Source organism: Talpa europaea, assembly GCF_964194135.1.
Source record: "Talpa europaea genome assembly, chromosome: 12".
Taxonomy (NCBI): domain Eukaryota; kingdom Metazoa; phylum Chordata; class Mammalia; order Eulipotyphla; family Talpidae; genus Talpa; species Talpa europaea.
Window position 1 is genome coordinate 30,144,534 of NC_140079.1, and position 21,710 is coordinate 30,166,243.

General features: G+C 44.4%; 1 protein-coding gene across 5 annotated transcripts in view; it reads left to right on the top strand.

The window, feature by feature from the left end:
• The window catches only part of NTM (neurotrimin), a gene marked incomplete at its 3' end in the record, with an annotated part of 955,850 nt that overhangs the window by 517,532 nt on the left and 416,608 nt on the right, over positions 1-21,710 (top strand). For all 5 annotated transcript variants that reach the window (XM_084248692.1, XM_084248691.1, XM_084248693.1 and 2 more), the window contains exon 2: positions 14,906-14,990. In XM_084248692.1, coding sequence (XP_084104818.1) covers positions 14,906-14,990 — 85 coding nt within the window. The remainder of the gene's footprint in view (positions 1-14,905; positions 14,991-21,710) is intronic.

Genomic DNA, 21,710 nt, shown 5'->3' on the forward strand with positions numbered 1-21,710 from the left:
CTAATGCAAAGGAGCTTCTACTCAGTGTGGAGAATTATAAGTAGAGATCAGTGCAGAGCAAATACAAAGATAGAAACAGCTTCTGAAAATAGTCGAATTCCAAGTACTCCACTTAGCACCTCCTTATTTTATGGAATGCCTGGAAAAACTCCAGGATTCCAATCAAAGATCAAGTTTCTATAATCCGTCCACTTGCATGTTTGCTTATGCCTCTAAATATTCATCAGTAACATTTAAGACAAAGGAAAGAGATAATTACAAGGAGAGTTTTTTCAAGATATTAAAGGTTAACAGGATTCTTGGCATTTGTGTCCTGTCAATTTCCATGTAATTATGCTCAATTCCCAGAATTCAGAGTCAGTTGTGCCTGTTAATGCTTAAAGATGATATCCTTGGAAAATAATTTATGAGATCATTTCTCAATTTTTTTAGATTCAAACCCAACACCCTGGCTGATATCTGATTATTATTAATGTTTTCTTGGATGGCGTGCTAGGTCATACATTGGATGTTGGGATTAGAGTGAATTTTTTATGAGTGTGGTGAGCTAACTTTCCAAGAACACATGAGTACACTGAAAATATTTATATGGGCTGATTTATAAAACCCTCCTATTGTGGATTGATGCATTATAAGGACATAGGAAGGGCACCTGGCTCCATAACACTTTTTTTAAAGATTTATATAATTAATTATTTAATTAATGCATAAAAGAGCTGGGGTGCAGGCCAGAGGTACAGGGGGGTCAGTGAGAGGATTCACCAGAGACAGAGTACAGAACAGAACAGGCAGATTGACTGAAATACACTGCTGAGGGGAGTAGCAGGTGAGTCAGGAGAGAGGTCTGCTGTGCCATGTGGGTAGCTCCCTGGCCCGGGATTGAACTGATGCTGCTGTGGCTGAAGATTGCTTCATAGTGCTGAGACTTAATCCCTTGTGCCACCAGCCAGCAAGGCCCTCCTTAACAATCTTACAATCTCTCAGAGTAAGGAAATGGATCTGGCCAAGATGCCTATGTGCAGAGAGGGGAAACCAACTGGCCCCTTGAAAAAACATTGAAGTGTTCAATTCTAGTTGCTTTTGCATATTTATTCATTCAATGCTCCTTCTTATATTGAACTCTTATTGTATGTATTTTACTTTGTTTTGTGCTGAGATTAAATGGTTGTGAAAAGGACATTTTCTGTTCCTTCCCTTTTCTATTCCAATATGATCTTGCACGTTCCTTTGTAATATATATATATATATATATATATATATATATATAATTTCACTGATGATTCATGGATAATCTGTAGAGTTATCTCTAATGTCTTCCCCTGAAGCTGACTGTAGTCTTGAGGGCTGGACCTAGAGATGGGGCATCAGTCACTGGGGTATGACACACTCTACTTTTGTACATATATGTGAGAAGTGTGCTCTCATCTAGCAATCAGAAGCAAACTTTCCAACTAATTCACTTGAACCTCGATTTGGGGAACATTTTTCCAAAGTCCTTCTGGTCTTGAGCTTGCCATTTCTTTGGATCTCCAGGGCCCTGGGCATGTCATTCAGCTGTGTCTTCAGGAAATGAAAATGACTAATGAAATCTCCCAAATGAAGTTAAGGTTAGACACCTCTGCTGAAATATCACAGGAATGTCAGCTGAGAACATGGGCCTATCCATGATCCATTGTCTTAGACTACGCTTGGCACAGTTCTCTAGAGTAAAAAATGAAGCATTTTCAGTAAAACATATAGGTCTGCATCGAGCCCTGGGAAGTAGGTGACACAGGAAAGCAGAGGTGGAGAAGAAAGAGGATAGGGCCGCGAGTTGGAAGACACAGGCTGCGTTCCAGCTGTTCTGGTTATTAGAAGTTTGGAAGGACAGGAGGGAATCAAGGGAGGTGAGGGATGTGACCCAGTACATCTGGAGGCATTTCCCAAAACAAACCGTGACTGCAAAGAGCAACATGTCTCCCAAGTGACTGTTAAGGGTGAAAATCAGGCATCAGCCATGAGAGAAATAGCCACATGGTGGCGGATGTGAGGAGCAGACAGCCCAAGCAGTCCAAAGTGGGGTCTTCCCCTGCTCAGGGTTCACTTCTCATACAAACCAGACACACACACACACGTTTTCTTGCAGCATTTTATTATTTATTTATTTACTTTTATTTATTTTTTCATATATTTTTGCAGCATTGTTCATTTTGAAACAATGTTTGCTCCCCCCCACCAGGTGTAGTCCCCATAGAATTTCCTTCACCAATGCACCTATGCACCATCACCACTGTCCCCTGTCTTGCAGCATTTTAGAAGTGCCCTTACCAAGTATACACACTTACGCTCTCAGGTGTGCAGGAGAAAAGATAAGCATAATTCTATTATCCCTGACAACACGGACGATGGAATTACAGGGTAGATGGGAGCACAACATTAAAAGGTCTCACAAGGTCACATCAATTCAGATGTCCTAGTTACCTATTTTGGACAGTGGCAATTTTGCATGGGACTCATACTTCAAAGGTTAGAGATATTCATCAGACACCCCTAACCTAATAAACCAGTATGGTCTGTCACCCATTAATTTATCCAAATCTTTCCTTGTCTATTTAGATGTTATTTTTCCCAGAATAACCTTTTATACAGATATATTTGTTTTTCTCCCCTAAAACCAACATCGTTCAATTTCTCAAGGTTCTGTTTTGCATTTAGAGTTTGGCCATTAAATGTGCATGCCCTCTTTCCTCACATGAAGACCACATGTCTTCAGCTTCTTCATTTGTCTTCATCTGGAAGTCCCTGCCAGAAAAAATCATTGAATTTTAAAATTTTTCCATAGTACCATTCATTTAAATTCAACAAGTATTTATCAAAAACTTATTGTGTGCCAGACACTGTGTTTGGCTTCAGGATTCCAATAGTGAAAAAGACAGAATGTGAACTAATATAAGCGATAGGGACATTAGATGAGATGGGGAGCATTACCTGAATTGAATGGATAGTTAAGGGAGGGACATTATGAACAAATTAGAGCTTAAAAGGATGAATAAGGCTTGGCCAAGAAACAGGGAAAAGAAGTCTAGGCAGGGATGCAGCACATGCCAAGGTCTGGAGTAGAGAAAGAGGAAACTTTGAAGAATTACATCAACAAATTAAAATACAGATATGGCCTATGGAGGGAAGAAGTAATAGAAGAAAGACTGAAATGACAGAGGCCACAGCATGAAGACACAGAAACTACTCAAAAGATTTGCAGTTATATCCAGTTTGTTGTGTGGAGTCATTGTGATTGAATCCAGAGAGTGACAGGGTCCAATTTCCAGGAAAACTTTATTTCAAGGTGGAGCTTGAAATAAATCTGGCAATAGGCGAAGGAGGAAGTTCATGTAAGAGGAGAACTCAGTATGGCAAAAAGGAAAATGCAGAGATGGTGGATAAGGCTAGGGTAAGGCCTTGTAGGCTGAGAAGGGTGGCTGAACAAGAAAGACCTTTTGGATGAAGAACACATAGAGGAAGAGGGGTTGATTGAATTTTGTGGCGGTGGGCAGTGGTGATGCAGAAGGAGAGATTCAAAGTGACTCCAGATTCATGACTTCAGTGAGGTTCTTGTATTATCCATGAGTTACAATGACAACTATGACAAATGGTATTTAAAGAAAATATGTACAGTCATTTTGAGTAAAAGTAACATTTCATTCTTTATTTTATTTTAATATCCTTCTATTATTTTTCATAAAATATTTGGTTTACATTTCCTATTTTGGTGAAATGATACCATACTGTATCAACTTGAAAATGCATTATGGGGACCACCATTTGCGAACCGCTGGCCAGCTGTTTCCCATGTTGTTTTCCTGGCTTGTAAAAGAATCATCTCTGGTTCCATGTGTGGAGTCCATACCACATGGCAGGTGCTTCATGGCTACTTTACATATGTTATCTCACTTAGCCCTCATAGCAATGTGAGGTAGGTGATATTCCTACTTAATAGAGGAGAAAATTGAGGCTATGAGGTTTAAGAAAATTATCCAAGGTCAAGCTGTTAATTTATGGAGCTTGGAGCTAAAGTGAAAGCCATTAACCCCAGCATCCACATGTGGTCTATTCCTCATCACTGTCCCTATTCTGCTACTCAGAGCCCAGCATCTTATAGGTACATTTTAGATGTCTTTTTCCTAAAATAAGTTGCATTGCAATTGTCCACTTGTCTGCACACTCGCATAATGTGGATTATGTGCAGCTCATCTTGTCTACTGAAGACTTAATTACTTAAGGGAACTTGATGTCATCTGTAAACTTGGGAGAGTTTTCTATGAAGTCACTTCAACAGATCCTTGATTAAAATATTACACTTGATTTTTCCTAGCAGCTATCCCTCGGGGTATCTAGTATTAAACATGTCTGTCCTGACATGTATATGCATGTCAATATGTTCTTGCATTGTGTCTTAGCTTTAAACTAATTCTCTACCTTTGGGGAAAAGGAGAGTCCCATAGTAGCTACTTTCTTTTTAAAGCCTCTTTGACCCTGACACCTTGTCAAAACTGTTGTGAAAGCCTAAGGAAATTATCTTGATGGGTGATCCTGTAATCACATGCACCTCATAACATTGTCCCACATCTCTAACCAGCTCCAAAGCTATCTAAGCACCATTTTCATCTGCTGCCCCAAGCTACTCACAGTAGCTATGCTTTTCTCACTTTTTGCAACACTATAGCAGCATTTTGGAAGGAATGTGAGGAAAGTGTATTAAAGGTTTAAGGAAAGTGTTCCTTTCTGATATTAAAGTCTACATCCACTTCCAGGTTAGAAGGGATGTGATGTTCTAACAGCAGCCTTCATGGTCAAACACCCTGAACATTTAATGGTGATACATAAAGATAAAAACTAAAATCCAGGACCATGTGAAGCATGAGAAAAAATGTTTAGTTACTTCTTGAATTTCTGAGACTCAGTGAAATAAAGAATAAAGACACTGAATACAGAGAATCTTTTAAACTGAAGACACTGTAAGGATTATGTTGTGTCTTTAGTCTAATTTGACAGTGATGGAAGTAAAGGAGTAAAAAAAGGCAGTGGGGTGGTTTATATATTTGTTTAGTTAGAAATACTAAGACTGACTTCTGTAGGCAGAGCAAATGCAAGACTTCCACAAGCATGGGGTGGAAAATATGTTTAATTCTCTTAAAAATGTGCTTCCCATCTGCCCACCCTCCATTGAGGTCTCATATTCTCTACCCATTTCCAGACCTGACTTTATCTCCCCATCCCTCAGCCCCACATGACAAACAGTGAGTATTTATAAGTCGAACTCGGGAAACTAAACATTGACAGAACCAAGGATGAATGATTTTAGTTTCCAACAATTCCTACTTCTTGAGGAAAGTTAATTCAGCTTGAACACTAACCCTTCTGATTAGGTGTTTATCTTTAAGATACATGTCTCAGTAGTAAACTGATCTGGTAAATCAGTGAATGTGTGTGTGTGTGTGTGTGTGTGTGTTTTGAAGAAATGCTGTGAATGTGTGATAATCACAGCAAAATGGCATCCTGGAAATTCAGCTGGGACCACATTTATAATAAAAAATATTGATTGATTTCAGGGATAGCAAAGATCAGTTCTACCAATTACACTCTTACTGCCCCCTCTAAAGTAGTGTGACTCTGGAATTATTTCACAGCTCTTAGTGTTTTATATACAACGGCTATTATAAAATGTCCTCTGTGACACATAAAATAAGGCATTTGTATGTGTGTGTGTGTGTGTGTATCTGTGTGTGTGTGTGTGTGTGTGTGTGTGTGCAGATTTCTAAATATCCTAAGATACTCAGAAGATACCTAAACAAAAATACAGCAGAATGGGAAAATAATATCACCAACAGAAGGGAGAGATTCAAAATAAAAGGAGGAAGAAAGACAGGTACATGTAACGCAGAATAAACCCTTTCTAAGAAATGGGGAAAAAATAAGTCTCCAGGAAGTCTAAAGACACGGGATATAAAAATCACCAGTCCAATCGACTTAGGAGTCCCTTCCCACCATGATTTTCTAATAGACCCGTCTTAAAGGGATGGCTTAAATAGTCTCTTTATGGCTGGATGCCTACATAGGCTATGATCTAGACAGCCATGTCCCAGCTAGACTTTAGGGGAAGATTCCCAAATGGGTAATTAATTTAGATTTAATAGGACAGTTACTGTAAGTTTAAATAAATGCCAGTTAAATATTAACAGCATATTTATTGAAGATTAACATTGCTGGTTGCATTGTGGGATTTTCTTTTCCTTAAAGAAACCCTTTATCAGAAGACTAATCATCTTGGCTCTTCCATCAGCTTGCTTAGATCTTGTGCAGTGCATTAATTACTTTGTACAACAGTTTTCTGAGTGTTGAAGAGGATACCCTGAATAGAACAGTGGAAAGACATGATTAGGAGGGATCTTTCTCTAAGAAGAAACTGATATGTACATGTGAATGGTAGACTGCTCTTGAGAAGAATATGTAGAAACATTATAACCACAGGCTAGCAGAATTGGGATGGTTTTTGGAATTTGTCTCATTCAAACTCCTCATTTATAAGGAAAATGACCAGGGCAACTTCATGTGAACAGTCAGTGGCAGACGGGTCCTGAAATACAATGACCTTGACCTCCAGCCCTCCACTTAGTTGTTATCCTAGAATCACTCTGTCAACTTTAAAAATGCATTAGCCGGGTCTCCCCTGGTGGCTCAGCTGTTGAGTGCTGGGCTGCGAAGCTGCCCGCAGCCTCTGCAGCGCCGGTTCGATCCCTGGCCGCTGGCGAGGGTCCCACATGGCGCGACAGACCTCTCCTGTCTCGGCCCGCTGCTCCCCTCAGCAGTGTATTTCATCAGTCAGCAGTGTATTTCTGTTCCCTGCTCTGTCTCTGGTGAATCCTCTCACCCTCCCGCGCTTCTGACTGTACCCAGTGCTTGTATAAATACAATAAATTAATCTTTAAAAAAAAATAAAAGTGCATTAGTCCCTTTGGATGCATTTGTCATTACATCTTCCCAGATGCCCACAAAGCACAAAGGTATTGTTTTTGTTTTGTTTTTTTTTTTTTTTTGACAACCAAAGAAACTAAAAATTCAAATAAACAAGTACCTTATCTAATGTTATATACTAATAGACTGAGTTGAAACAAGACCCAGATCTTCTGATTTACAAAATGACATAAAATGCCAACGCCAAAAAAAAAAAAGTACTACCGAGCCTGTATGTTATTGGGCAATTTCTTATCTCAATAAAATTTGCCTCTTCTGTAGCTGCTTTTAACTAAGGAACAAAGAGTAAAATTTCTAAGGGCAATGTGGAGAAAAAGTTAAAGAGAAATATCGGTCAAGACACAATTGTTTAGGAAAAAAGACATGCAGGGGCAGAGGAAAGCCAAGTTCCTCCTACAGTAGTAAATTTGTGGATACAAACTCCAAGTTCAGGAATAGTAAGATTGTCATTCAAACGACTCTAAGAGGGAAGCCATTCCCTGACGCTGGTTGGGGTGCATGATATAAATGTTGGAACTGTGTCTGTGCATGTAGACTAATGTTTGTCTATCCCCTGGCCCCCTTCCACAGAGGTTAGAACCTAGTCCTAAAGCACACATAGCCCTGGCATGTTCCATGATAGACATTAGAAGAAATGAGACCGGTACAGGACAGTGCTGCAAATGACAAGTCCAAGGTCGAGACCCTAGGAGGCTTTGGAGGCAGCCATCAGGGATACAAAAGCAAAGGACTTAAAGATTCGTGGATGGTCCGAGAGGGCTTTGCTCACTTGACAATGGGGTTACAGTGTCTTGTGTTTTTATTTTTTCTTCTTCCCGATTGTTTGCTATCTTTCAGGTATATGTGGGAACATGACAGTGAAAAGTTCCCAGGCTTCCAGAGAAAGAATAAGCCAGATCCTCTTTCTCAGGGCAGGCTGTTTCCCACAGGCTCATATCCTGTGTGTTTTTGAAGACCACGGGGGTGGGAGCAGAGGACTAGCCCTCTTCCTCCCCCCGTGGTTTGAAGGCTAAGTCACTTCCCCTTTCTGACCACACCTCAGCGTGAAGTTTCCGCTTGTCTGCTTGTCTCTGGGATAAAACCTCTCAGAATGTTCCACAAGAGTGCTCACAGGCCAGTGAGCTGCTCCTGGCTTCTCCTCAGGCATCAGTTCTGACCTCCTGGAAGGCAGGAATATGCCTGCCGGGCTGTCTTGTGCAGTCCCAGTGCAGAAGCCAGTCGCTGCCATGTCCTTGTCTTGGACAGAATCCTAACTCTTTCCATGTGTCATCTCATCTCACACCCTCCCATTGCAGCAGGTGCCTTGGTCACTGCCATTTCACAAAGGAGGCTATTTCCCCAAGGTCACATAGCTAGTGATGAGTGTTTGACCTCTGGTCTGATTCCTCATCAATGGGTATGTGCTGAATGGATCTGAGAATGCACAAACACAGATGTGAAGCAGTTTGAGGTCCTCAGAGCACGTTGGTGTGCCTACCCTTAGTGCCCACAAGCTGAGTCTGTAGCTGGTGGCTTCTGCCCATGCTCCTCCCTGCCTTGGGAATGTAGATTCAGTCCTGTGCTCTGGCAACTGTTCTAATGCCCACACTGCCTGCCCCTTCATCTCTGCTCATTGTTAATCTCAGTTGAAAGCCATCTCCTTAGGGAAAGTTTTCCTGAACTTCCTGGTTATAGGAGAATCTCCTGTCATATTGCATTTCCTCTTCACAATGCTCATCACAATTGCAGCTTCTATTTTGTAAAATTCTTTCTTTACCGTGTATCTGCCCTGCTAGACAGTGGGCTCTGTGAGGATGAGCCCTATGTTGGTTTTGCTTGTCTTTCATTTGCGGGTAAGGCCCCCACCTAGCACATTGTTGGCATTTGATGTACACTAAATACTTCCGAGTGCATGCATTTCTTTCCTACCTTTATAAATCCTTCCTAACAAATACCCCCTCCCTAATGGTACCTTTTTTTTTTAAATAATAAATTTTATTTTTATATTCCCCCATACAACTGCACATGCCCCATTCTAACCCCAATCCCTCCTAATGGTACCTTTAAGGAAGCTTAGAAGCCCAAGTTCAGTACCCAGAAATCTGGACAGTGTTCCCAGAGGGGAAGAAGTTCCCAGCAAAGAGTATGTATTCAGGGGTTGACAGGCAGGGTCCATGCAAACTTGGACATTCATGAATGTAACTAAGAAAACCAACAACAGACCCAATACCAGGTTCTGAGCAACTGTAGGGCAGTGGTTACATTTTCTGTCTTTGTGTCTCAAACATCACCTTGGGCATAGCCGGAGCTCAAACACTGCTTGCAACACTTACTGAGTAGGCTGAATTCAGCTGGGCAATTGGCTAATCAGCAGTAGCTGGGCAGTGGTGGTATTGCTTCATTTTTTTAAAGGATTTATTTATTTATGCATGCATGCAAGAACTGGGGTATAGGTGAAGAGGTGTGGGGAGTGAGAGGATTCAACAGATAGTGGGGAACAGAACAGGCAGACTGACTGAAATACACTGCTGAGGGGTGCAGTGGGCGAGACAGGAGAGGTCTGCTGTGCCATGTGGGTAGCTCCCTGGCCAGGGATCGAACTCGTGCTGCAGTGGCTGTGGATAGCTTCATAGGCAGTGTCTTAATCTCTTGTGCCACCAGGGAGGCCAGGTATTGCTTCTTCTCTGGTGCTCTCTCTTGCCCACAAATGTAGCCACCGGAGGAGTTATATTATTATTTAGTTCTTTAGTAGAGTCCTTACTTGACATGCATATTGGAAAGGACACTGCAACAAGAGCCAGGAGCCCTGAGTTCTAGACATGATTTACCAGTTATTAACTTCATGTCCCTGCCATGGCATTGTCTCCCTCCTGAGGCTCAGTCCCCCACTTGTGAAGTGAGTGAGTTGAAGCAAGTGTCTTCCAAGATACGTGGACTGTGAGGTTTTGTGATTCTGAGCGTCTTATTATGACTTGAAACCCAGCTAAAGGAAGTGCCTGCCTTAAAGGCCCGTGGCCCCTGGGATGTTCCCCTTTGGGTATCTGGCTTTTGCTTTTGCTTTGATTTTGCCTTATACATCCTGCTTCCCCTTGCTTTTCTTTCCACCTGCCAGTTGTTCCACTGACCATCTTCCTGCTTTATGTATCTCTTATAAAATTTCAAGGCTTTCAAAGTCCATAGATATCCTAACCTTTGCCATTTCTTCTCTTGCTCCTCAGTTCTCTTGATGCATGACCTCTTACTTCTCCCCAGAGGCTCCGTCCCCTGCTTCATGTTGCTCTTTTGCTCTTTCTGCTGAAATCCTAACAAGCTGCACCACAGTCCAGATGAACAGTGATTTTATTTTGATCCTATATTCCTATGAAAGGGAAAATCACATCTATTTTCTAGAATCTGGCCCTTCATAATTCTCTAGAGGATTATCCAGATTGACAATGCCTTTTCTGATGGAACCTTCCAGTATTTATTCAGTGCCACACCACTTTAACTGCCCTGAATTTTTGCTCATCTTGCCTGTGCTCCTATTTGGAATCTCCACCAGGAGAGGGGGGCCTTTAGCCTTTTTAGAGAAGGAGAAGCAGAACTGGTATTTCTTAAGCTAGCGCTCTTCTTTGGGTCTCCTGTGTGTGGAATAGTCACGGCTCTTCAGGGGACCGCTGCTTGCTGTAGGGAACACCAGGTGAAACAAAAAGAACAGCTGATTCCCCTTTCACGGGAATTCTCACCTTCAACCTTACTTTAGTGTGTAGATGCTACTGCTTGCTGCCAGAAGTATCTGTCTTCCCTGTCCTCACCTGCCTGCCAGCACTCCTGAGTGTGTGCCACAAGCTCCACACCCCCTCCCTTGCAGTCAAAGGATTATTAAAGGAAATGTGATTGTTTTCTTTTGCTTGGACAGTGAGTGTGCATGTGCGTGTGCATGTGTGTGTGTGTGTGTGCTTGAAAGGCATTGTCCTATAGATATTTTTATAACCTGAAGCAATTACAGCTGTCAGCACAGAGACAAGCTGTGACAAGTTGATTTATGTGTACAGTATATGTGTATGCAAGAGGGAAGGAGAGGGAGATGTGGGGAGAAGGTGGAGGTAGTTGCTCGTTAGGAATCTGCTTTCCAGGAGGCAGAAAGGAAGTTGTTTCTATAAAGAACACAAATAATGAAATTGCTCTGACTGTCATCCCTTTTTCATTAACTCGGATATGCTGGGGAAAATAAAATAAATCCAGCAGTTTTTATGAAGCAAGAGACAGGATATAAGATAAGCCACTAAGTGTTGGTTATATTTAGGGATTAGGAGAAGGGAAGGGAGTTGACATAGATTTTGATCTTCATCAATTCAAACCACTTCAGTAACAAGTTTGAATAAAATGGAGCCTGCTGTGCTAATTGTGTGGGCATCTCTGACCTTTCACCTCTTTCTCAACTTCCATTTTTGAATCAGGTTTGTATCATTGGGGTCACAAGGCAGGTATGAGACTTCTAGTGGCTTCTCTTTGTATCACCCTGAGGTTACCTTAGCTCTGCTGGGTTTTCTGCTGGCCACCTCTGGACAGCAGCAGCCCAATACTCTTCTCACAGGCTGAGACAAAGATGGCTTGATTGTTTTAGAGCAACTGCATGCAGACTGGTATAAACTGAATATCTTACAGAGCCCACAAGAATAATTATTTTTCTGCCCAGCCATAATAATGAAGCAGTGGCAGTCAAAATGTATTAATAAAGCATCTTCCACCTTAAATGGATTTCTAAGTATTTTACTGTAGAGTTAATCATGCATGTAGCCCCTTGGGAAGGCCTGTTGTCATTATCCACATTCCTAGATGCAAAAACTAATGCTCATTTGTACCTACCTGGGAATTAGATGCAAGAACCAGGATTACAATTTACCCAGAAAGAAATCATCCCTGCCATTCTCAAACCTATAGGGAAATGATTGCAAAGTCTAGAATGAGCCCCACCATTCTCATTTATTTCCATTTGAGGTGGAAAGGATGTCTTTATAAAGAAGGTTTGGCAGGAAGTATGAAGGATGGTTAAAATGGATGGATGGAAAATTGGTGATTAGTGGTTACTCCTTAGCTTTGGGTAGAAGAACCCCAAATTCAGCAGACTAAAAGTCAGTCAACATAATCTGATGTTTATTGGCTTATATCTGTTCTCACATAATATCATCGCTTGGTGAAATTATTCAATTTCCTGTTTTCACAATTCCCCATTGTAAAATGGAGATAAAACAGGGTGATGCAAAAATGGATTTGGTGCTAAATAGGTTAATTCTCCTTTTCTTTCAAAAAGGTTAACAAAACTCTCCTCCTCCCCATAGATGTCAGTTTTATTTCCCTGAGAGTAAAGTCATTTGTTGCGGCCATAAGTTGACAATTGATTTTTTTTTTTTTTTGGGTGCTATAAATCAAATAGTCCCAACTGGCCCAAAGTAGCAGATGGCTTTCCCTGAGAATTTAATATCAGGCTAAGTCACCAAGGGAGATGTGGGGAAAATAGACCTCACGACCGGTTAATTGAGATCTTCAGTTTAAAGTTGCTCAACTTTTCATGGGTGACCACTTTTGGGTCAACTATTCAGAGAAAGGCAAGTCTGCTCAGTCTCCCATTGTTACAAAGGGAGCTTACACCACATTCGCAAACATTCCTCCTCCTTTACCAATGCCAAGAAGTTCCAATGAGGAGGACAGGATAGATGAAATGCTGGTATCTTCTGTAACACACTTGCTCCCTCTATCTAAGGGATGATTCCCCCTTGTAAGGTGTCAGGTCTTTCGTGGCACCAGAACCTTCATCTTTATAATGACTCTTTGGTGTTAACTGGCTGACTCTTGGGGAGAACCTTTTTTTTTTTTTCCCTGTTAATTAACCATTAAAAAATAGCTGTTTAGGCCTGTGTAGGCAAACAAATCAAAACCACGACTGCCTCCTTTCTGCCCCCCAGGGGGAATTTGGTGTGTTTGGGGAGCTCAGATCTTGGAGTCCCTGAGAACATGTGTGTTAACACATGTTTGTGTTAGCAGCCTGTGTGGGTGGAGTTGCTCTGGAGAACTTTCTCAGGGACCAAGTCCAGGAAGGGGAAGGCCTGACATTCCATCACAGCCGAAGTGAAGAGAGAAACAAAAATGTAGGAATAGAGGGACCCACAGCAGCGCAGCTAGAGAGGAGAAATCCAGTATTTCTCAGGGTTTTGAGAATTTAAAAACACACCTACGATAGAGTCAACTCTATAAACACGTAAAGTCCAGGAAACTCGGGAGTCCACTGTTTTCGATAAAGCAGGTGGCTCACACTCATTCGTCTGAGTGAGAGCTTCTGCCAGGCTAGCATCTTTTAATGTCGACAAAACAAGAATAAAGAATGTAAGTCAGCGTCAGGACTGGACCAAAATTTTGATGAGATTTTGCCATTTTCACACACTAAGAGGCTTTTGTGATTTTGCATGTTTTCTATATGGCAGTCTATTTCAAATATCGGTGTCCCCTCTCCGGCGCTTTAATAAAGTAGCTTTGGGTGGGGGTGAGTGTTGATGATCGAATAAAAGTGATATTATTCTAAAACATTCTCCCAGCACTCTCAATTTACTCTAAAGGCTGATGGAAATAATCTAATAATTTTAAAGATGCATGCACGCATGCGGCAAGATTTTCCTTTCCTAGTTAATTAGTTCGTGACCCCTATTCTGATGTCTGGGACTTATTAAGATTGTGTGGTACCTCGCCCCCTTTTTCATTGGGAAGTGGCAGCTCTTCAAGGGGGCGAATGGTTAAACTCCGAGCTCTGGCTCCTGCACAGCCACGGCGCGGCGGGGGTTAAGGTGGGCTCCCGCGCCCCGCACCGGCCCGCCCGCCCGCCGGGATGAGCGCAGTCCTCGCGCTCGGCTCGCTCGGCGCCGGCACGGGAGAAAGTGGCGGTCAGTGATGGAGCTGCTGCCATGACAACCCCGGCGGTCGGGGCCCGCGCGCGTCGGGGCTGCTCCCGGGAGGAAGGCTGCGCGGAGGCCGGGGGCGGCCGCTGAGCGTGGCGTCCGCGCGGCTCCGGTGCCGGCTGCGCCTCGCCTTCCCCAGCGAGTGAGCGAGCGAGCCGGAGAAGGGCCGCGGCCGCGCTCTCCTGCCTCGACCGCCACCGCGGCTAGTGTCCCCGCAGAGCCTGGCCGGATCGCGCGCATTTGGACAGGCAGGAAGTTGACCGAGCGGCTGCAGCAGCATCCCGGGGTCCGGATCGCACGAACCCGGCGTAGCCATCTCTCCAGCACACCCCCTGCCGCCTGCCGCCTGCCGCCTGCGTGCTCTACTTTGCATCTCCGCTATTGTTACAGATTCTCTTCTATTGGCAGGCTTTCCTCCGAAACTTACAAAGAAAGTGTTGGATTTCCCCTTGTTGGAGCTGAGGAATTGCTGACAACCTCGGGGTAGACGGATCTAACCCATCCCGTCCCTTTCTGGTACCAAAGTGCTTACTCCACTCCAAAGTGCCATATCTGAACTGTCAACGGGAAGAAGGGGCTCCCGAGACGTGCCCGCACCGCTGCACCTGCCTTGTGCGTCCCTCTCTGGGTCACCTTCCCGGGCCGAAGCAGCACCGAGGAAGCCCCCTTCTGATGTCCTCCGTGGAAACTGGTTCTCTGAGGCTGGCGCGCTGAGGCTGGATTTGGGGGAGGAATATTAGACTTGGAGGAGTCTGCGCGTTTTTCTCCTCCCCGCGCCTCTCGGTCGCTGCTAGTTCACTGCTTGGTCCCTGTGCTCGCTCCCCTACCCCACCCACTTCCTGTGTGCGCCCGGGGGGCGTGTGCCGTGCCTGGCCTCCGGAGTTCTGGGAAGTTGTGGCTGTCGAGGATGGGGGTCTGTGGGTACCTGTTCCTGCCCTGGAAGTGCCTCGTGGTCGTGTCTCTCAGGCTGCTGTTCCTTGTACCCACAGGAGTGCCGGTGCGCAGCGGAGATGCCACCTTCCCCAAAGCTATGGACAACGTGACGGTCCGGCAGGGGGAGAGCGCCACCCTCAGGTAGGGAGCTGCTATTCTTATGTGAATTGACAATGATTTCTTTGGGAGTTTCAGGGGATAGGGCCAGGGGTGCCGGTGTGCAGACTGGCGCTGCCGGCTAGCAGGTTCCACGGCTGCACAATTCGTGGATGAACTGGTGCTCGCCCGGGAACGCGGTAGTTAGAGGGAAACGCTCAGAGGTTTGGGAGATGAGTTGCTTTTCCAAAACTGGTTCATTGACTCAGACTTGGTAAACGTGAGAATGATTGGGCCAGGGAGGACGAGGACAGTGACTTGGGCACGGTCTGTGCTGGAACCTGGAGCTATGGTGACTGGGGGCCTGACTGGAGCTCAGCTTAAACAGTTTTCTTTGAAGTTAAGGTGTCCCAAAGGATTGCTCTGACTTTGGGTGAATGCCCTCGCTCTACCCATGTATGGGGAGCTGCCAATCAGCTTCTGTTCTCTGGCAGAGCTGCTGTTTTGTCCTGGGCATGGCTGTGCCTGTACTTTCCTGTGGTGCCTGCATGACATGAGCTGGTGGGCAGAAGGACATGCTTTCTCCTGTCTCAACATGGCTTTCTGAGATCGAAGCCAGGCAATCGAGTCTGGCTCGTCCATGGAAAAGATCATTTACGCTGGTTAACTGTGCTCTCTGGTGTTATCCACAGAGCATATGTGCACAACTCATCTACAGAACAGAAACTAGGTTTCGGTGTTGAGTTGGGTCCTGATTGGCTTCTGGGCTTCAGGCTTACAGGAGCTGAGGAGGTGAAGGATCTTAGCTATATTTTGTGTAATGTGGGGTAAATCTATCTTTGTGATCACTGAGTACTGAAATGCTCACTCAATTTCCAGCATCCACAGCCACACCACTCACAGGAGGATGGCACAGAATTAGTGATTATAATGGGAAATTTTATTCTCTGGAATGTTATGCTGGAGAGTCAGCATGAGGCAGAAGTTAAGAAGGTTCATGGGAGGACTGATTCCCTTGCCGCTCTGCGATTTAATATGCCCTCTTAAATAAACTTTTCCAAACTGTATTGGTGAACTAACCACAAGGCAACATGGCAATATGCCTATCCCCTTCATGTGAAGATTCTTGAAAAGACAATCTGGGTGTCCATTGTTCTACACCCCCCTCCCCTAGTCCTCTATGACCAGATTGTCTGTGGATGGTACACTTAAGGCAATATCCACAGACTAGAAAATGTTGAGAGGCACTGGCAACACCTATCTCACTTATCAGGACATTGCTTAAGGACACGTGTGATTTAAGAACCCATTGAAGACCCACAAGCATTCCCATACTCTTTTGTCTTTGGGGAACTAACCCACTTGGCCCCAGTGAACTCCTACTTACTTCATGGCTCAGGAAACCCATTTCTTTCACTGGGGACCCTTTTGAACTAAGGTTAAATATCTAATGGCTTTCCACCCTGAAATAACAGTGCATGTGCTTTATAAGGAGATTTCATGGGCGAGCCATGATTTCAGACTACTTACAAAGAAAACAAAAATGAATCTCTTAAACAATATAACCAATGGAATGCAGTGTTCTTTGGCTGTCCCCTTTTGTCCCTAAACTGAAGCTCAAAGGACTAGCCCCCAAGAGCTAAAACAGAGACATTGTCATACGGAGATCATTTTAGAAACAGATGGGATGGTATTTTCAAGGAGAAGATGGAAGGTGATCAGCTCTTTAGAGATTTGGAGATAAAGGAATAGCGAAGGGACCCTATGGAGAGTAACACCCATGTTACTGGAACAATGAGGGGTGTAGGCTGGCCAGGACCTGCACTCTAGAAGACAAACCCCGCCACTCATTAGAAGCAGACAGTGTCTGGGTCCAGCAGATGCACAGCCAGGAGATGGGCCTGCTGAGGAGCAGCTTCTCTTTAAAATTGCTTTATCCTTCACTACTTGCTGGCTTTCCTTTCTTTGTCTTTCTTTCCATGTCTTTTTCCCACTCTGGGGTCCCCCTCCCTAACCCTTTCAGTTACTAATGTTTGTGTTTTCCAGATACAGTGGTCTTGTTGGGGTGTAGATGGAGAAAGTGGAATATGGCAGGGTTTCCTCCCTAAACCCAACCCAACCTTGGCATACAAAGGTCCTCTGGAACATCTCCTGCCATTTGAGCCAGCCTCTGGGGCTGAAAGTCTTCCTGATGTGTGAGAGGAAGACCCTCCCAGTGGATGGAGTCCTGCAGAGTGGGGGTGAGAGGAGCTGGGATCTCACTGTCACCAACCTATTGCCCACAGGCCTGATTTAGGATATGAACAGGTGTGTTAGGAATCCTGCACAGAGGATGCTCGTGCACCTGCAGGGTAACCCTCATTATTTACAGGCTCGAACACACTAAAACACAGTAGGTTGGGTGTACTTTTGTGTAATAGAAGCCCTTGAACAGTCAAACACAGGCCCTGCATTTTACAATCTTGTATGCAGAGAAGCAAGTAGGAATTTCAGAATATATTGTGTTTGCATAAGCATAGCTAAATTTGCAGGTAACCTGATTCCAGTTTGTAACATCTAGTAGTTCAGGGCTCTGGGTTATTTTTGTTTATATTGTGTATGTGGATCTCTTTCTTCTTTTTTTATGTTTCTGCCTATCCCTCCTGCCTTCCCTCACATTTTCTTTTGTTTTTGCTCAGCATGTGACTAAGCTACACTAGTCACGAGTATTCACTGAACCTCTTACTCCACCCCCGAGAGCCACCCTGTGTGACACCCCAGAGAACCACCCTGTGAGCCACCCTGGGTGACAATGAGGATGATGCTTGTAGTTTTCTTCTCAACCAGCAGAGGACTTTTTGTTCTAATTTCATTTCATTCTGCTTTGTTCTCACCAATTTCATTTTTTGAGGATCTTTTCCAGTCCCCAAAGAATGAATGCTTTGACAGCAGATTCTAATGTGAGGGAAGTTTTTTTATTAATGTTTTATTTTATCCAATAAATTCTAAAAGTCCTTGAAGAGGTACTGGAAAATCTTCTACCTAACTTGGCATTGACAGTCTAAAAAGAATGACAAACAATTTGCAATCTCCCATTGTTTCTGCCTTCTGCTGATAGGTCTGTATGCATTTTCTTTAAAAAGGGTGAGGTCACATAATATTAGCAAATTTTTATTAAGTACTTGCTATGTGTTAGGGAGTGTTCTAAGTATTTTATGTAATGTCTTAGCCATCTTTCAAGATCATAACATTAACTTTTAACCCTAGTAGAAAGCCTGCAATGTAAGTGCTATTTTCTTTCAAATATTCATTTTTTTTGCATAGAAGAACTGGGGTGTAAGCCAGAGATGCAAGGGGTGAGAGGATTCACCAGAGACAGAGTGGGGAGCAGAACAGGCAGATATACTGAAATGCACTGCTGAGGGGAGCAGTAGACGATGCAGGAGAGGTCCACTGTGCCATTTGTGGAGTAACTCCCTGACTGGGGTTCGAGCTCAAGCCACCACAGCGGTGATAGTGTGATAGTGCTGAATTTAACCCCTATGCAATCAGGGAGGTCCTGTAGGTGCTATTTTATTCCCATTTTACAGACGATGAAACTGAGACATGAGAGTTTACACCATTTAATTAAGATTGCATAGCTAGAAACTGTTTGAAGCTAGATTATGAGATACTAGCTAATGATGGTATTAACAAGGTAAATAGCATGATCAGTTATTGTTCAGTTACTTTGTTAAAGATATTGTATACATAAGAACACTTAATCCTTAAAACCACTCTTTGAAATAGACTCAATCATCTCCATTTTATAAACAAGGAATCTGGGGTCCAGAGAAGGGAATTCCCGGAAAAATCACACAAGTACCAAGTAACAATGTGGGGCTGTGACTCAGGATTTTTGTACTTGACATTGCTCACCAGACTTCCCAACTGGTTACTGTGTTGCCCAGATTGCTTGTGGTGCTGAAAGGCTCCCCCCACATTTTGGCTTTCACGTTGCTTTCAATGCTGTTTAACTCTCTATCTTCTTATCTATGTGAGTGGAAACAACACCAAAATAGCCTCCAACCTGTATCAGTTTATCTTCTTACATATTTCTGTGTCATTTTCCTTTAAAAGACAATTGTGTTCAACCAGAGATGATGTATGGAGTGTTTTTTTTTTAAGATTTATTTATTTCATTTATTTATACAAGCACTGGGTACAGTGAGAAGCGAGGGAGGGTAAGAAAATTCACCAAAGTAAGAGCGGAGAGCAGAGCAGGCAGACTGACGAAGTACACTGCTGAGGGGAGCAGCGGGTGGCAGGAGAGGTCTGCGCGCCATGTGGGACCCTTGCCGGCGGCCAGGATCAAACCGGCGCTGCAGAGGCTGCAGGCAGCTTCGTAGCCAGTGCTCAACCTCTGCACCACCGGGGAGGCCAAGTGGTTCTTTTTATTTATTTATGCATGCAAGAACTGGGGTACAGGCCAGAGGGAGAGGGTGAGAGGATTCATCAGAGACAGAGTGGGGAGCAGAACAGGCAGATCTACTGAAATACACTGCTGAGGGGAGCAGCAGGCAAGAAGAGGTCTGCTTTGCCGTGTGGATAGCTCCTGGCTGGGGATTGAACTCATGCTGCAGAGGCCACAGACAGCTTCACAGTGCTGTGCTTAACCCCTTGTGCCACCATGGAGGCCCATGAGTTGTTCTTATGTGAAGGGCATTGAGCTAGGGATTGGGATGTGAAGACATGAGGTGAGCACTTCACACTCTGGGCTCTTGGGTCCAATTCAAAAGGTGACTATCAACACAGAGGCCACAGACAACAGAGGCAGAGTGTTTTCCCTTTAGTACTTGGGAGGGCCAGTATGTCTGCCTGTGAATCTAGAGCAATGGCCTCTCACCCACTGGCAGGGCTTCGGGAAAGAAAGGGTGGGGCTTACAGGACACTGAGTAAGCAAGAGGAACAATAGAGGCTGAGGTACCCAACCCTGTAGGAGTCACTGCTTAAGAGACCTCTCAAAGCTGCAGATCACTAGGCAATTTTGATGAGGGTGTGTTCATTGATTTCTCATTTAAGGTAGCAACTAGTAAAGTGAATTCTTTCTTCAGGATAACCTAATAGAGTATAAAAGGCAGGGGCTACACCTTCTATTATCTGTCTGGCCTACCAACTACATGAGGCTGTTTTCTGGGGATGAGTTAAGAACAAAAGTTCTAAGACATGTGCTGATGGAAGTTGGGTTTTGATGTAGCAATTCTGTGGAATAGCACAGTTTAATTTGCTTTTTTTTTTTGAAAGATTTATTTATTTATTTTATACAAGAACTGGGTACAGGTCAGAAGCATGGGAGGGTAAGAGAATTCACCAGAGCCAGAGCAGGGAGCAGAACAGGCAGACAAACCAAAGACACTGCCGAGGGGAGCAGCGGGGGAGGTAGGAGAGGTCTACTGTGCCATGTGGGGTTCTCCCTGGCTGGCGGGGAATCAAACCGGAGCTGCAGAGACTGAGGACAGCTTCTCAGCGTGGTGCTCAACCACTGCACCAACGGGGAGGCCCTAATTTGCTTTTGATATTGGAGAACACCCATGGGGTCTCCTTCCAAAGGTGGGGATCTGTGGCACTTTATTTACATCAGGTAAACCACTTAACATTTCATTGTGTGAGCAGATGAGCCTCTGTGACTTGGTCTCTCCCGCTACTCCATGCCCCTGGAGGCCACAGCTGTGCCTTTCTTCAGTGTGTCTCCAGTGCCTTGCTCGGGGCTTTTGCTAACAAAGTCTGACTGACCATCCTCCTGTCCTCTGCTTCATTCACTCTTCTGTGGATTTTGTGGCCATCTTTTTGTTTCGTGAACACCGAAGGCTTATTCTGCTACCAAGCCTTTCCACTCCTGGTGCTTTCTGAAGGAAACACCCCCACTGTCGTTCCTTCCATGGATGTGGTTTATCATTTTAACCTCAGCTGGAATGGAACCCACTCCCTGAATCCTTCTGACACTCAAGTTAACTTTCCCACTCATCTGGTTGCATGTCTATGATCTGTCTTCTCCAGCTGAACTGGAAGTTCCTTGAGACCATGAGAATAGGTACCCTTTCCATCTTACTTAGCACTGTGTAGCCCAGGTCTTGCAGCTGGAGGGTGCTCAGCCACTAGTCATTGCAGGGATGAAGGACTGACTGAAGTCTGAGCTCATGCTCCTTGCCCTGGACATGGCACAGGTGCAGCGTCATTTCTGTTGGAGTCATGCAGCTGTCTGAGTGTTCTTGTAGGAGTTTGCACTTCAGTACGCAAGGGAATCTAGTTGGCATCTTTATGCCCAGGGCAAAAGGGGCTGTCCCTGTGGTCTTCATTTTATAGTTGCATCTAGGACAACCCAGACCATAAGCCTTTAGAGAGTTGCTACTCTGTGATGATATGTTCCAGTCCAGGTGGGCTTCAGGGAGGCTGGCATTGCAAGATAAGAAGGGGCACAGAAAGGCACCTCTCTGCCTATCCTTCTTTCTCTCCATTTGGAGTCTGCTGGCAGTGGCTGTCTCGGGGTGTAACTATCGATCCATTGTTTATGAGTTAACTCGTTCAGAATAGCAATGCCACTCAGGAAGTGTGTGCTGTTGTGCTGCCCTCCCCCTGCCAGGATTGACCACTGTGTGCTCATTTTGGGGGCTTGCCAGGCTTCCAGCCGGTGGACTGTGGCTCAGAAGAACACAGGCAGATGGGACTGCGAAGGGAGGCTCCTGGAAGCATGCTCAGCCTGCTGAGGAGCCAAAAACTAAAATGGGAAAACTAAGAACCCTCCAACCA